The 16,212-nt window shown below is 31.3% G+C and overlaps 3 protein-coding genes and 2 non-coding genes across 7 annotated transcripts; 1 reads left to right on the top strand and 4 right to left on the bottom strand.

Moving 5' to 3' along the window:
• Positions 1 to 1,076: 1,076 nt before the first annotated feature.
• Positions 1,077 to 1,148, bottom strand: Bm14596. Its single transcript has one exon. It is a non-coding gene; the product is annotated as a tRNA-Thr (tRNA).
• Positions 1,149 to 2,221: 1,073 nt separating this feature from the next.
• On the bottom strand, positions 2,222 to 2,293 carry Bm14595. The gene has a single exon. It is a non-coding gene; the product is annotated as a tRNA-Pro (tRNA).
• Positions 2,294 to 2,920: 627 nt separating this feature from the next.
• Bm2166 lies at positions 2,921 to 5,445 on the bottom strand (the record flags this gene model as incomplete). Of its 2 annotated transcripts, none has more annotated exons than XM_043077491.1 (7): positions 2,921 to 3,318; positions 3,417 to 3,663; positions 3,984 to 4,169; positions 4,333 to 4,508; positions 4,719 to 4,864; positions 5,038 to 5,219; positions 5,365 to 5,445. In XM_043077491.1, 7 exons carry the CDS (start codon positions 5,443 to 5,445, stop codon positions 2,921 to 2,923), a joined length of 1,416 nt encoding a protein of 471 aa, XP_042933425.1. The 2 variants fall into 2 exon arrangements, with proteins under 2 accessions (XP_042933425.1, XP_042933426.1); XM_043077492.1 differs by lacking the exon at positions 2,921 to 3,318 and adding an exon at positions 3,320 to 3,336.
• Positions 5,446 to 6,380: 935 nt separating this feature from the next.
• On the top strand, positions 6,381 to 13,664 carry Bma-cra-1 (P120, putative; the record flags this gene model as incomplete). Its single annotated transcript, XM_001897185.2, has 21 exons — positions 6,381 to 6,435; positions 6,665 to 6,750; positions 6,915 to 7,043; positions 7,198 to 7,404; positions 7,779 to 7,881; positions 8,031 to 8,099; positions 8,333 to 8,462; positions 8,561 to 8,644; positions 8,774 to 8,931; positions 9,079 to 9,257; positions 9,384 to 9,588; positions 10,030 to 10,209; positions 10,393 to 10,493; positions 10,717 to 10,915; positions 11,262 to 11,371; positions 11,477 to 11,629; positions 11,859 to 11,993; positions 12,333 to 12,408; positions 12,662 to 12,843; positions 13,200 to 13,352; positions 13,539 to 13,664. The coding sequence occupies 21 exons, from the start codon at positions 6,381 to 6,383 to the stop codon at positions 13,662 to 13,664; spliced, it is 2,820 nt and encodes a 939-aa protein (XP_001897220.2).
• A 596-nt stretch (positions 13,665 to 14,260) lies between these two features.
• Bma-spt-4 (Transcription initiation protein SPT4 homolog 1, putative) lies at positions 14,261 to 15,130 on the bottom strand (the record flags this gene model as incomplete). 2 transcript variants are annotated; one of them, XM_001897186.2, is made up of 3 exons in its annotated part: positions 14,261 to 14,380; positions 14,470 to 14,548; positions 14,970 to 15,130. In XM_001897186.2, 3 exons carry the CDS (start codon positions 15,128 to 15,130, stop codon positions 14,261 to 14,263), a joined length of 360 nt encoding a protein of 119 aa, XP_001897221.2. The 2 variants fall into 2 exon arrangements, with proteins under 2 accessions (XP_001897221.2, XP_042933424.1); XM_043077490.1 differs by lacking the exon at positions 14,970 to 15,130 and having other exon boundaries at positions 14,470 to 14,532.
• Between the last annotated feature and the right edge of the window lie 1,082 nt (positions 15,131 to 16,212).

Below are 16,212 nucleotides of genomic sequence, written 5' to 3'. Positions count from 1 at the left end.
ATTCTTGAAAAAAGAAAACTCGGATTTCGTTCATTTTTCCAATTGATCTTTCTGTTGTTACCTACTTTTGTAAAATTAGAATTGAAATTAAAATCTGAAATTTTCAGATGACATAGGAACTTTTAAATCACATAATTATCCTTAATGATATATGTGAATAGAAAAACAAATTACTTCATAAAAGTATCGTCTTGTTATTTTCAGGTTCTTTCATGAATTTAACGTTATTATTTTGATGCAAATGATATTTTAATTGTTGCATTAATGATGGAAAGATTAAATTAATTACATTTGATGGAAGAATATGCAATTAAAAAATGACTCATTCTTTTTCATGCCCTTTTTCACCTGCCTACTTTCTTTTCTTCAAATGATATGCTACCCAAATTATCTACAAATTAGTAGATAAGTAAATTAGTAGCAACTGCAAGTAACTTACTGTTGAAATTATGAATTTTACCTTTTAGTTAAAATTAATATACTAATAGAGTAATTTCCAATTGCATGCATGTATTTATGATAAGCATAATCTTCTAGCAAATTTGTTAATAATTCGAATGATCAAAATTTCATTAAATATGAGCAAAACGATCAATTTTAACTCATATCAAGACTTAGTTAAATCTTAAATTGATTTTATCTTAAAAGAAAAAAGAAAAAAAAAACACAAGTTTTAGCACTGATTACATTAGGGCTAAATATGCTAGTAGCATTCTCTCCTAAATACAATCAAACCTTATTTTGAATTAATATTTGAAAAATTTACAATGAGAGGAGCATAAAACAAATAATACTAAATAAGCTTTGTTTTATTATTTTTATTTTTTTGAACTAACAATGAAAGAATGCATTGGAGGAATGTTTTGATTTTTAAGCTCAACCAAATTTGTGAAATATTATTTCGCTGTATGAAATTCAAATTAAAGCAAATGGAAAAGTTCAATTGATCATTATAAAACAGATTAAAACATAAAATACAGTAAAACAAAGCATGTATTTTAGCTTAGATAATTTTTATTCAATTTGAAAATAGGAAAATCTTGCACCTCGGGCTGTGATCAACCGGATCATACAAGTGCCTCATGCTGGGATCGAACCAGCGGCCTTCTGTTTACAAGACAGACGCTCTGCCACTGAGCTAATGAGGCGTCTACCGACTACCCAATTACATATTATAGAAAAGTTAATTTCAATAAAGTCAGTTAAACATTATAAAATCAAAAAGAGGTCAAAAGTTAAAGACCACTTTTATTATCAAAAGCAATCGATAATACGTACTAGTAATAAGTACTAGGTGGAACTAAAGAAACCTTATTTCTTCAATATACTAATTTAGTTTCATTTTACTATTTACTTGTCATTTAGTTCATGTGCATACAGTACTTTTCATTGTTATATTTAATGGCGGTAACTGATATTATAACTGTTATTCTTTTTGCGCTTATCATTACTCACATACCAAACAATTTAGAACAATGAATTTGATATACAGAATAAATACACTATCATTTTTACCGCTACGTATTTTCTGAATTTATTTGTTCTTTGCTTTTATCAAATTATTATTTTTCTATCAACAGCCACAGATCATTTCATTTGTGATTTTATCAAAATAAGTTAGGTCATAAATTAGAAATTGGATGGTCAGATTTATACTGTTTTTGAAAAATATTCATTTATCTCTAATTTATTCATTAAATATCAAGCAAAGATAGATCTTTTACAGTGTTTTCTATCTTCAAACTTAATTATGGATCATTCTCTAGGCAATGGTAACTTTAATCTATAGAAAAATCTCTCAACTTTAATCTATAGAAAAATACTCAAGTCTAAGACCAGAAATTTTAATAAGGCAATCATAAGATTACTTTACAACTGAAAAAAAAAAAAAGGAATAAAGACTACTATTCTTAAATCTTTATTTCACTTAAATTGGAATCTAGTTTAATGATAACACTAAGCTACGAACAAAAAGATTATTCTTCGCAAATGTAAAATTTGTCAGATGAAATTGATGAATTTATTAAAATCAATAGATTTCTTACTTATATCTGTGGTAAACGAATACCCTAAACATGTTAATGAGAAACAAAAATGCTTTTACCAAATTATTATTTTTCTATCAACAGCCACAGATCATTTCATTAATTAATTTAGATCATTGTGACAAGACTACCCTGCCGTACAATTTCAGGAAACAAACACGACTTTTACAAAAGAAGGGCTGAGCCGGGGATCGATCCCGGGACCTCTCGCACCCTAAGCGAGAATCATACCACTAGACCACTCAGCCAGTCACCGTCACCCAAAATGACCATCCAAGAATGGATCCATTAAATAAATTTAAAAATTAATGGATATTCGAGTGGGACTAAGGATCTACCCACACACTCCTCTTTATTCCATACCGTCCTTCCTCCCAAGAAATATCGGTACAAAATATTATCTTTGCTTCATAAAAATTAGAATAGAGAGACGAACCGGAGATCATTTTTGCAGTGCAGGACCGACTTTACTGCTTAATTTCGCTCAGATTACTAACCCGCTTACGAAACTCTTTCCAGAAGACTGCTAATTTAAATCATATTTAGCAAAATAGGTGGGAGACCTGACTGTTACTATGGTCATCTTCCGAAACACAGTGTTTCACCACAACCGGGCCATGCAGCTCGGAGCAGTAAAAGCAGTCTTAGTATTTATTTAAAGCCATAATTCAAAATTAATTTCATTGTTTTTACTGAATCTCATCAGGAAATTAGAAAATATTGTTATCACCAAAATCCGTGAGTGTTGTGTGATACGCATAACACAAAATAAAAAGCAAAGAATTTTCTTCATACTTTAAAATGTCAGACATTTTCCAACTGTTTCAAATTTTGATTCTTTTTTTTTAAATGTTACATTTTGATTTCCTAAAATTTTATTTCGTATTGAGTAATAATACTTGAACATCCATCACATTTGTCCCGGTAGGTCCGAAAATGATGTGCGATTTTCCATTATTAAATTTCTTCCAGAAATTATAAGAATCATTATTATCTATATATTCATCAATCACTGTTTTTTTCCATTGCGATCCCACTTCAAGAAAGTATTGCATATCATTACTGGTTAGAACAGCTCCAGCTGCATCTGTTGGTCCATCTTGGCCATCTGTACCAGCACTCATCAGTGCGAACTCCACCTTTTCCTGTCCGAAATTCGACTGCTCAAGCAGTTTCGAAAGGGCAGCAAGAACAATTTGTTGATTGCGACCACCTTTACCGCTTCCTTTTACCGTTACCGTACATTCACCACCAAATAGCAGAGCAGTTTTATCTCAAATAGTGGAATTTACTGAAAATTGAAATTTTTTAACAATTCAGTTAAATAAAATAAAGCTCTTATGATTTCTATCAATATAGATCAGTATTCACCTCCATATGGTGCTGTATTATTTGATATCATATTCGCAGATTGTAATGCCTGATAAAATGATTTTCCTGCTATCAATGCATTAATGATATTGGCAAGTTGAAATCCAAATAAGTTAGCGTCTTCCATAACAGCAGTGTTTACAACATGACATTGATAGCCATTTTTTCTTAAAACCTCACTGGCACCTAACAGTGCACTTTTATTGTTTGCAACAATCGTATTATGAACATCAATATGTTCAATATCCTAAAAAAGAAGATAATTTAATGATGTTAGGAACTTGTGCTTTTCTTTTTAAGTTTTGTTATTATATGTTTTTGTTATATTATATATACATATATATATATATATTTGTAAGTTTCGTTATTTTAAGTATATCGTTAAGAAGCATTCAAAAAACATATTACTGAATAATTGCTCATCACACAGGACAAAACAAAGAAAATGGTTGGTTATGAAATCTTTTTTCGAGAGCCCACTAATTCCCCCAAATCCAAAACTGAAGCAGTAAATCATAAATAAAAACATTGGAAATAGAAAAAACAAAAAGATAAGCACATGCTCACGTGAGCTGAATTCATTTTATAAGGCTCGCTAAGAGCGGCCTGCACTGAACTGGGTATAGCATCCCAAGCATTCAATCTCTTTAAAATAATAACTGGATCGTATTTATCTGGAGAAATAACAGTCGGACCACTGGCTATAAATTCCAATGAATCGCCAACAACATCGGAAACGATAATAGCTAAAATCTGCAAAAGACTAGATGGGATGTCATTCTTCATTAATTTATTAGCAAGTGAATAACTGTAAACAACTTTAATACGTTAAAAATAATTGCGTGTACACAAAGCTACGACTAGAAAATACTTTTAAGGTCGATCCTAATTCTAAACTGAAAGATTATATTGTTACTTTGGCAGGATGTGCTATTTGGGCCAATTTGCCACCTTTCAGTCGTGAAAGTGCTATTCGAACAATATTCACTTGCTTAATATCAGCTCCACGAGAAGTCATTGCATTTATAGTTTTTCGTTTATCATCAAGTGAAATAGAAGAAATTGGAGCTGAGAGAAGAGCTGAACCACCACCTAAACGAGTTTTCAAAATCTTTGACAGAAAAGTTCAAACAACAGTCGAAAATTTCGGAGATCAGGAAATTATCGCTATATGAGTAAATTTCTCAAAAAATCAATCTTTAGCTTCTCTTTTTACCCACTATGATTTATCCATTTTTTAAACAACGACTTGCTGATCTTCTTTTGAGAATTCCATAAAGTTAAAAAGTAAAGAGAAAAAACCTGAAACCAATACAAGAAAGATATCATTTGATGTCTGCAATCTCTCTGCCATTTCTTCAATCAGCCGAGCATTATTACAAGCATTCTCATCCGGTAAGTTATTTGTTGCACCTTCCAGGAACTTCGTTCGCAAATTTATGTTTTTTCTGACAAAAACTTAAGTTTGTTAAGATTAAACAATAAACTAGATTAAACCGCTGAAGTATTCCATCTCATCTAAATCAGTCTTCATTCAGTTTTATTGGTATACTTCTAAGGATGGCAAGTTCCGTTTCTCTTACCGATCATTTGGTAAAAATTGAATTTTATCAAAATGTACAATTTCTGGAGTGTGCCCCTTGGAACGCTTGCAATACCTTCGATGATATGATCGTCCAATGTATCCTCCGCACCACGTACCATATCCAACGCAGCCTTACCGAAAGCAGCTAAATGAATATTGTGGTTAACTTGATAAATCCGCTGTCCCACTTTGACACACCCATTTGTTAAGCATAGAGTCTGAAATCTTCAAATTTTTCTGAATTCCAAAATTTTAATCAGGCTCACCAAATGTGTTGCATTTAGTGAATTTCTATTTTTTTTTCCATTTTACAATTTCTATTTTAACGACTTGAAAATAATAATCGATCCGATTAAAACTTACGTCACGAACACGCTGATATGGTTGTGCACCGTCAATAGCGGCTTGAAATGCATGAAGACAGAGATCCCGTAACTCATTCATGGCAATACATGAATCTACAAATCAATCTACATTAATATTAAATGATAAATTTAACAACTAGAAAATATAAATTCAAGAAACATTGCAATTTATCCCTTCCAATAAACATAATGCTTACGTTCGAATATAAATTGAAAAATAAAACTTTAGATATGTACCGGAATTGTATAAACATAAAATGAACGAAAATAAATTTACTTATATATGGCGACTTATAATTAATTACCAGGAAAAACTGATGAATCGAAAAATAAAGAAAGAGAAGGAAAATTTTCAGTGTTAATTATTTCAAAAGAAAAAAAAAATTAATTAGATTGGAGTAGCTAACAACGAAGTGACAATACAAGAGATTGCGATTAATATAAAGAAACCAAATGAAAAAAGTTGGAAATCTGAATTTCTTTCCGTTATTTCATCCTGCACAACTTTTTTGAGTGGTCGGATTTGAAGGTGTCTCCTTGGAACACAGCACTAAGTTGGGTGGTCTGAGATGTATCTGTTCGGTTTTAGGGTTTCCTGAATGGCTTTTTTATCATTAAGTTGATCAGTTAGTTTTTCTTGTAAATTATCCATTAGTCGTGCGGTAGGATAGTTTTCCGGATTGTATGGCGTTGATGTTTGAGAAGTTTAATTCGAATTTTGGTTTAAGTTAAGACAAAGATTTTTCTCATAGGTTCAGTTAATAATGTAATACTTAGAATATGAAAGTGGCGAATTAATCAGTAAACTAGATGGAAGGACGGGCATATGACTGTCACTGTGGATTGTTAAGTTTTTATACAACTTGTAAAATTTCAATAAGCATTGGGTAAAGGTACAAGTGATTGGAATTCTTTTGATATTACCTGAGTTATTGCTTCATTGCATGTTATGTAATTCATTTTTTGCTTGAAATTTAGTGCTTGTGAAAGCTTTAGTTGGATTTGATCTGGGAAATGTTGAAAAGCAGTGACCAAATTGTGTTGGAAAGACGGCTCAAACCGATATATGGTATTCTTAATTTGTAATGTTGAAACTGATATGTTGAAATTTGAACTTTCCGGAACATTTCTTTAAATTTTAGGAGTTTGCGTGGCAGAAATTTATTGTTAAATCCGTAATAATTAAGTCCTAATAAATTAGGTAGGTGAACAAATGAATCCGCTTAATCCATATTTCATAGAATAGTTATAATTTTACTGTTCCATCTAAAAAAAAAATGAAAATATGCACGATTCAGATGCAATTGATGCAGGAAGTAACAAAAAAGCAATGCAGGAAGCAGACAAAGTCTTGAAGAAACATCCAACCACTCATTGTGCTAAGGTATTAATTGTTTGATAGATAAATTGTGATTCACTGTTTGGAATTACTCTCAGTTAATGTTTGTGTCAGGACAAAAAACTTGTAGTGAGTTAGGATCGTAAATGTAGCAGAGTAAAATGTCAGTGTAAAAGCTGCGAACCTCAAAATGATTTCTTTTTTTAAAGGTTTTGAAAGCACTAGCTTTGATTCGTGCTGACCGTGTGGGTGAAGCATGGCCACTGATCGATGAAGTTGAGTCAGTGAAAGATGATTTCGATGAAAATACTCTTCAAGCTTTATGTCACTGTTTTAAGGTTTCAGCTGAGCTTACATCCTATCATAATTATCGTAAGCCGCTTTTATCCTTTTCCAGTTGAAAATTTGGAAAAGATTTTTGTTTTAGTATAGTTTTATCTGTTGGTGTTTCAAGCAGAGTCATGCTAATATTTTCTATTAATATAATTTTAGGAAGCATATACACCTGAAAGAATATCTGTATTATATGAGAAGATCTGTGCTCGTTATCCTAAAAACGAACAGTATCTGACTCATTTATTTATGAGCTATGTTCGTGTACGAAATTACAAGCAACAGCAGAAGACAGCTTTGGCATTATATAAAGAATTTCAACGAAATCCATACTATTTCTGGAATGTTATGAGCATCGTCATGCAAGTCAGCTGTTTTTTCGATTTCAGCACTTTGCTATTTAAAAAAGGTTTTTACTGATTGAATAGGTATATGTTACATTGCGCTATTATGTGTCTGATTTTATTCCTGGTGAAGTTCAGGTTATTTTATTCCATTAGGTTTATTTCAGATTGCATTTACTTTAGTGTATTTAGACATCACAGTTTGAGCAAAGTTTGCTTGAAAATTAAAAATAGCATTTGGCGTCAATGTTTTTGGGTCAAGAAATTGGTTCCTTTAAGCTGTTCTCACTTATTTTAGATTAGGAACTATTTCAAAATACTTTTGTTTTGTCAGTGACTTACTACACTTGCTTTTCAAGTAAAGTTTCAAATAATTTCGATTAATAAAAACTGCAGGCAATTACGGGGGATCAGAATTTAGCTCAGTCAACACTTTATCCATTAGCTGAAAAAATGGTTACAAAAATGATCGAATCCAATTTGATACAAGCTGAGGCTGGTTTGTATTGCGATATTCCGATTTTAAAAGTTATTTTCATAAGAAATATATTTTCAGATGGCATGGTATGAATTTTGCTCAATTCATCTTTCTTGAAAGTATAGACTACAAGATGAACTTGGACAAAACATTATTCTCTTGAATTTCAGAATGTGATTTATACGTGCTTATCTTGGAAAATTCAGGACAATATGCTAAAGCTGCGCTCTTTCTTGAAAGTATATACTAAACATTTTCTTTAGATGTATATCCTACACGTACTTAACTATGTATATAATGTTTAATTCTCATATTTTCTGAAATTTTAAACCGAATGTTTGGTGGCAGTAAAATCATCTGCTTGCTTTTTGTACATATCATGCAGGAATCATCAAGGAATTTTCTTATCATGTTGCAAAGGTAAAAAGCAGTGATTAAATTAGTTTGATTTTTGGAATTGTCAGTATTTTAGCTGATAATTTGGCGCGTCGACATATAAAGCATCCCGCTCAGTTTCTGTTTTACAAAATTTTAAAATTATACCAACTGGAAGGTGATCATGAGACTGTTATTGAACGTAGTATCAATGAATTGAAAAATAAGTTAGTTTCCACTTCTTATAAAAGAAAAATTTGTTAAGAGTTTCAAAGAATCCCCACTTTGTATCTTTCTTATTATTATAAACGTATTTAATTTGCAGTCCTGACGACTGGTCGCTATGGACGTTTCTGTTTGATTCGGCATTTGCATCTGTGAAGGAATTTGAAGAAGAAGCAAGAAAAAGGTGCAAAAGATGACTGTTTGATTCAAATTCATTTTCTAAAGATCGAGAACGTCTAAATTTCAGCTTTTTTCTAAGAAATATTCAGATTGATAATTGATTCCATTTGACTAAACTGAAGTTATTTTTCAGATTGCTCGATAGAGTTGTCGAACGAATTTTGTCACTATTAGCCGAACCGCTGAATAAAATACTCTTACGTGGACCATTTCTTGCACGTCTAACACTGGTCAGGAAATTATTGGAAAATGAAATTGTAGCAATCAGTCTATTAGATACGCTTAAACTTAGTAAGTTACTTGTGTAGGAAAGAGTTGAATCTCATAAATAATTTTGTTTTTTGAGCAATTTTTATGGAATAAGCAATAATTGAAGATAATTATTCCGAGAATTCTGTACTTATAAGAGAAAGTATTTTTTATAAGAGGAACTTACAGGTAATCCTGATGAGTATATATTTGAGTATATCCGTTTGTTCCATAGCAAACCGTGTTGTTATGTTGATTTGAAGCCTTTTCTCTCCCTTATAAGAGATGACCAGGTTGATGGTTTTATACAGAGGGTTTCGGATTTTATCAGTTTATTAAAAGAAGAACATAATCAAGAGAAAGGGAAAGTAAGTCTTTCTTTAATTTTGTTCTATTTACAAATGTAGCAATTTGTGAACGAATTAGGAGATATTTGTTTAATAAAATGGATTCACTTTTAAATTAAATTTAATCGAATACTTCTTGTTTTGTAGACCACAAACATTCACTGGGCTGATATTATATATCAACGTTTACGGCGAGGATTAGGGCTTCATAAAAAGCAGTCAGCAGTGGAAAAAAGAAGGACGGTCACTTATATGATCAAAATGATTGATTACTGCTCAGATTCTGATCTTGCTGCAGCTGCATATGCGCATCTTGCTGCAAATTTGCTGTGGGACCTGTACGCTGATAACGGTATGTTTATTTATGCCTAAATTCGAAATAAAATTTTTGCACAATTTTTGCATTCGAATTGACGAGTAAAGTCAAAGCATCTCGAATGTTGAATTGTTTGCTTATTCTTTTATAGTAATCCTTATGTAGCATTGGAATGAAGCTGAAGATCATGCATATACATAGCTTATCAATACTTCAAAATCTGTAAAGCGCAATGATTTTGAAATTTAACTCGCAGAATTTGTATACTGACTAAGTAATATAATTTTTGTGAGTTCTATCTTTGGTGATCGCATCTCCATAACGTACTGTAATATTCTTTAACATATAACCAATTGAGTACGACGAAATAGAAATTATCAGCTCTATCTCATACCATTTTATGAAATACTCAATATTGTTGATGCTAGTTCCACTGAATTTAATTTCCAATTTTTCAAACACCGATATAAAATTTAGGTGATACTGATGCACTATATGAATTAATATTGCTGCTGGAATGGGTTGTTAAAAATCACCCATCAGATCCGATCAGTGCTATTGTTTTATGTAAAGCTTATTCATCTATTGGTGTTACAACTCAAGTACAAAGATTTATGCGTAATTTGGATATAAAATATATTCAAAGGGATACTTTAGGTTAATTCATTCTGCTTTATCAGATGAGGGGTCCTTTTTGAATTTGATCCAATTCTCTTCACCTTGTTGCTATAATCTTTCGCAGAAAATAAAAATGCGGAACTGTCTTTAAATTTTTTTTTGTTTTTAATGACAAGATTGCAGTTACACTGGTCACCTAATTTGATTGTGGCAGTATTTCAGGTTATCTTGTTTATGGTTTGCTGGAGCAGTACGGTAGGTTTAGTAGTGCTATAATTCACTATACAGAACTTGCCGCTTTTTTTGATCAAACAGAAAAGGAGGTTTGTTTAGATACTTTATCCAGCTCTTTAAATGTTTTAGAGTAAAAAACTAGGAATTGATAAGGTATTTTAACTGGAGTCTTGTTTTTTATTATTATTATTATTTTTCAGGAGGAATGGGATTCACTGATTTTGATTGTTATTTTGTGAATTAGTCATATCTTATTTACCAGGAAATCATATTTGGTTCCTAGTCGTTCAGTGACTTTTATTTCAATTGCAGGTGTCTGAATGTTTAACTACAGCTTACAAAAATGGCAGTTTTTTGCAAGTGCCAAGACTAGTTGAATTTCTTAATAAAGTCAGCAAATCCTTCCTTGCTGTCGGTGTTGATATACAGACCCGAGCGTTGAGTGCGTGTTTTGCAGTTGACAAAGTTCAGGTTGTTGTTGATACTATGTATGGTGATGAGGAACCAATTGGTTAGTTTTCGTTTAATAATGGAACAACTGTTTGAGTTGTTTTTTTTTTTCAAAAAAATATTAAGAAGTATGTTTTGAAACTTACTGCTCAAATTCTCTCCTTTTATAAACATAGTTAATATTATCCCTGACATTTTCGTAATTTTACAACGGTTTGTATATGTAAGTATTGGCTTATTTAATGGTTGAATGACTGATTGAGAATTATAAAGTAAAGGATATTTATATCAAATAAATGAATAAAAGATGCTGGAGACAGTATTTTATTTTAAAACAATTACATAGTAAGTTTAATCAGTACCAATTTTACAGCAGTTATTGCAAAAAGGCTGTTGGAACATTTCAGATTTTTTTGGACTTGAAGATAATCGTGATTTCGGTATCATACCATCGTTTGATGTTAATAGGGAACAGCAAAAACTTAACGAAATGAAGCAACGTACATATCATGAGCAGGTCAATTTTCATTTTGCTGAACTTATGGAGCTTCGAAAATCTTATTTGTAATATTGTTCTCCAAGCTTCAGTAATTTATAAAAAATACAAACCGATGTTTTCCAGTGTGATGCAATGAAATTAAGCCACTTGCTAATGAAGTCAATAGCAGCTGTAGGTCATTCCAAGTGTACGGTTAGAAATTTGTCCATTTTTTTGGAACAACTTAAGAAGCATATCGATCATTGCAGACAAACATATAAAAAGGATGAAACTTTGGTAAGGTTATTAAAAACTTCGTGATAAATTTGATTTTAGTCTTTGTGATTTCTAGTACTTTTTGAAATTTGATAAGACATTTTTGCAACATTTCTACCTTACTTTCAGGTAGCGAGCATTAGCTTTTTTTATGTTAAATATTCCTAATATGCACACCTTATAATGTTAAAGTATAATATGCGTTTTCGAGGTAATCACTATCTTCCTTAACTGAATAATGTGGTTTCAGCCCAATTTGTTACAATCTCCTCCACCAGTACATTTATACGAATTAACAAATACGCCAAAAATGGATTTATTATTGCTTTTATTAAAATCAGCTTCAAATGTGGTGGAATGTTCGGAACAAATAACCTCATCCAATGTGAGTTAACGTTTTAGAAAACAAAGCAGTTTAGTTACATATTTGGGGGTTTTTCTTTATGAATAAATACCTTATACTATGTAAACTTAGTTTTATGCTTAATTTTGTGATCAAAGTTTTTTTGTTATTTTCACAATCCTTATTTTTTGCATATGCAACATAGTATTATTGTTATGATGAGAGCGGCTGATGATTTTTTATAAGTTTGAAAAGCAGTTTAAAATTAAAGGGAAATTTAATGCAGATGAAGATATGCTGTGCTGTAATTAGAATTTTTAGCGTGTTTTAAGCTTTGTGACTGCTTTATTTTATGTTGAATAAAATGTATTTTCTTTTCAGCTTATTGAACATATTCATGAGGAAAAATTGCTTCGCTGTTTACCGGATGTTACCGAAGTTGAAAATTTAATTATTGGTAGGTTGCGTTAATTTTAAATTTCATTTTTTAGTTTGTTTTGAAAGTTGATCCAAGATTCGAAAGTTTTAATCGTAAGATTAGCTGCGCTTAAAAACGCTTAAAAACTAAAAACGTTACATTCCCGAATACATTCAGCATGTTATTTTGACTTCATATTAGTTGAAAGCCCTGTAATTTCAATTTTGATTTTTGGTGCAATAAACTTTATTTACTTTTAAAGTTTGTAATAATAACTGATCTTTTTTTTCAGCTGTTGTTGCTTCGAATGTTGCTACGGGTGCACTTTGTTTCCATTTAACATTACGTCACTGCAGCATGGTGCTACAAATTCTTTCATTTGCGCAGTTAATTGTCAAATTATTGGAAATGGTTCTGGATAATATTTTTGGATTTTCACTTGGTCAAGGAACTAGAAAAGGTAATTCCTCGAAAGTAAGTTCTATTGTATTTTTAAATTTTTTAAAGCTGTAACAGAAACAGTTCATTTCATTTAGTGATTCTGAATTTCTTTTATAAATGGTTATACTGCAGTTTATCATAGATCAACAATTAGTTTTCGTTTTTAACTTATTTCTCCAAATAATTTCAGATTTAGTGAGAGTCGCTGCATTTAGTTACATCTTGTAGAAAAGAATTCTATTTGGAGGGATTTGAAATATGTCTTTTTTGATTGAAGGAATTGGGAAGCGCAGTATATTCGCTTTCGATATTGTCGGAATAACATGGAATTTTTTCCTGTTTTTCCTTTAACATAACTTCAGAATCAAAAGAATTCTGTTCTCTTCCAGAATCAAAAGAAAAATGTTGTATTCAATAAACTGCATGAAGTGCGGACAATGATTAATAAAGGTGTCACATCGATAAACACTCAGTTATCTGATGTTCATAAATTGCTCAGAAATGATGATCTCATTCCAGAAGTTAGTAATGTTTATGATGAGGTAAGCACATTTTCAGGATATTACTTCGATATATTACATTTCCTTAAAATGCCCATTTTACTTTGCTTGATAAGTTACACTTCATGACACTGCGCCTTTCTCTAATAAGATTTGTTCATTTATGATAATAGCAAGGTAGCAGTGATGAATTGAAGCCAAATTCATTTTTACCCGACTATTTTTTAGGCAGTATATATCATATTGCTCAAAGAGCAAGCGCAAGTCGATTCTTCCATTATTGCCTCATATAACGACTCCATTACTGATATGCAAAAAACCGTAAAACGTATGCTAAATCAGTCGCAAGCGTGATTTTTAGAATTGAACTGTTTTCAAACTTTTTTTGTAAATAATATGCTCTTTGCACACCATTTTTCTTTTGTTGCGTTTTAGCAGTGATTAATTTGTATTTTAGTTTCTTATACATAATATCATTTTAGCGAAGAAAATTTAATTTAAACGTTTCCACTGTCTGCGTCTTAAACTATGGCAAATTTCTTTGATTTTCCAAGAGAGAGAATGTAATGCCTTCTCTCACTTAAGCTTCATAATTTAAAAAATGAGCCGTCATAAACTAGTCTCCAGAAAATCCGTCAAACTCTTTATTCAGAAGCTGTTTTTTTTTTTTTTTTCAAATTATGCTGGATGAGGGATTTATACAAAACATATCGCCTGACATTGCTATAGTTTATATATCACTCCTTTAAAGAAGGCTCCTGTGTTAGGATAAAAGATTAGTTCAAATAATTCAGTGTTGATCAGAATGCCCTCAGAATTAAGAATACAAATGAAAAAATTGGAGGTTGCTTTTTTATTTTTTGCATGTGCATCATTTTCGGGCAACGGATTTATCACAAAGAAATGTACAAGAACAAATTTGTTTATAAGAAACATAAACAAATTACTAGCTAGTTATTTTGAGTCATGTCGCGCATGCTGGGTTTGTAACGGATATTTTGCGCTTTTAATTCTTGAACTATGTGAGATGGCAACGTACCGGAGACCGAAACTGCGTAAATTCCTTTCACCTAAAAGAGTAATAAATTTCCAAAAAAGATAAAATAGTTAATCTGCAACATAAAAATATGTTCAGATTACTTTAGCAGTAGTAGCTTACTTTACGGTTAATTTTTTGCCATTTGCATACCCAGGATTCTTCCGGCACCGTCGCAGCTATCATTCCATCAAAATTTGAACTGAAAAGATGCTTTGGTAAGTTTAAAAAATTCTTGAATTTTCGAAAAATTGGGCTGCATATATACAGTAATCCGATGAATTTACGTCTAGTAATTTAGAATCACCTGGATTTATTCCTGTAATTACAGTCTCAAAAATTAGCGCTAGCTTAACTTCTGAATTCTGCTTAAATGAGTATGAATTTATTTGACTCAATCTAGTTCCGGTTCAGAAGTAACTGAATATACTTTGCTGAACATAACACTTAACAACGAAATAGATGTGTGGAGCAGACTTCTCATTCGACACTAGAATACTTTATTCCTTTATAATGCAATCATGCAAAGTTGAAATATGCACACACATCTAGTAAAAATAGTATTTTCCGAAATATAGTCCACACTTTTTGAGAACTTTAACACTAATTATAAGACGATTCACCTAGTGCATTCGCTAACTTTTTCCTCATCGCCCTTCATCCCCAAATATCTTTCACAGTTATCACATCCATCCAATTCAAACTGCTCCACACTCTTTATCATTGAACATAGTAAGCAAGCTCGTAAATTACGCAAATCACGAGGTATACTTTCTACAGACATTCTGAAAGATTCAATCAGTTTACATATGTGAAATATAGTAGTACCTTTCCCCCAAAATAAATCTATTCTTCCATTACCTACATCCAACTAGGCATTAATTTTTAATTAAGCTTAATAACCATCTGCAAATCAATTTGACAAACAACTCAAGTGTTTCAAGTCGCCCCATTTTCAAGAAATCCACTCATTACGTCTATTTTCTACTGCCACTGTAAAAATAAATTAAGTCTTAAGAACCTTATTTATGCTTTATAAAAAAACGTAGGAATAGGTGGCTGATAGGGTGGAGTATCATACTGCGATGCAAAATATGAGATATTATCTCAACTCGTTTTAATACGGGGAAGAATTGTCAAAGAAAAACGATTTTACAAGAAAAAGATATTTCCTTTTAGCACAAACGTTTTTTTGGACATATGACATTAAAATTAAAAAATAGCGATAATAACTAGAAATGTGGTAAAAACTATTCGCAAAGCAAATCCAAAGAATAAAGAACAATGTTGTTTCTAATCCTACCAAACCAACAAAACAATAATACAAGAATTAGTTTTTCATTGAAAACATTTTAATCAGCTGGAAACGATAAACCTCTTCTGAATTCTTTCAATGACATTTAATCAGCATCTCTTTTAAAAAAAGCAACTGCTTTGTTGTTATTTAAAAAAAAGCTTCTAAATTTTATTCCTGCTCTCTAATATTAATGAGATCAAAAAAGTCTGCTATTCCCAAGCAATATCGAAACACAGAATAGTCACTACAAACCAAGAAAATCGGTGGATGCGCTGTTATGAGAGAAAACTTGACAAGATCCAAAATGCTGAGAATAGTTATGCCCGATAACAACATATCAATAATTAGGAAGAGTGCCCAAAAGATCTGAAGGTATCCTCTGTAAGAACTGTTCGTAAATGGTTATTGTGAAAGAACACAAAATCCATTAAAATGAAACTGATTAAAAGTACTGGTTAACAGATAAAACAACATAACAAGTTTCTATCGTCAATTTCCAGAAAAAAAGTTCTCATCCGGATATCAAGCTGGAAATTTGAAAATAATATCTTGATAAAAAAGATTATATT

The sequence above is a fragment of the Brugia malayi genome, assembly GCF_000002995.4.
Source record: "Brugia malayi strain FR3 genome assembly, contig: Bm_v4_Chr1_scaffold_001, whole genome shotgun sequence".
NCBI classification, from domain to species: Eukaryota; Metazoa; Nematoda; class Chromadorea; order Rhabditida; family Onchocercidae; genus Brugia; species Brugia malayi.
This window is presented reverse-complemented; position numbering and strand designations above follow the sequence as displayed.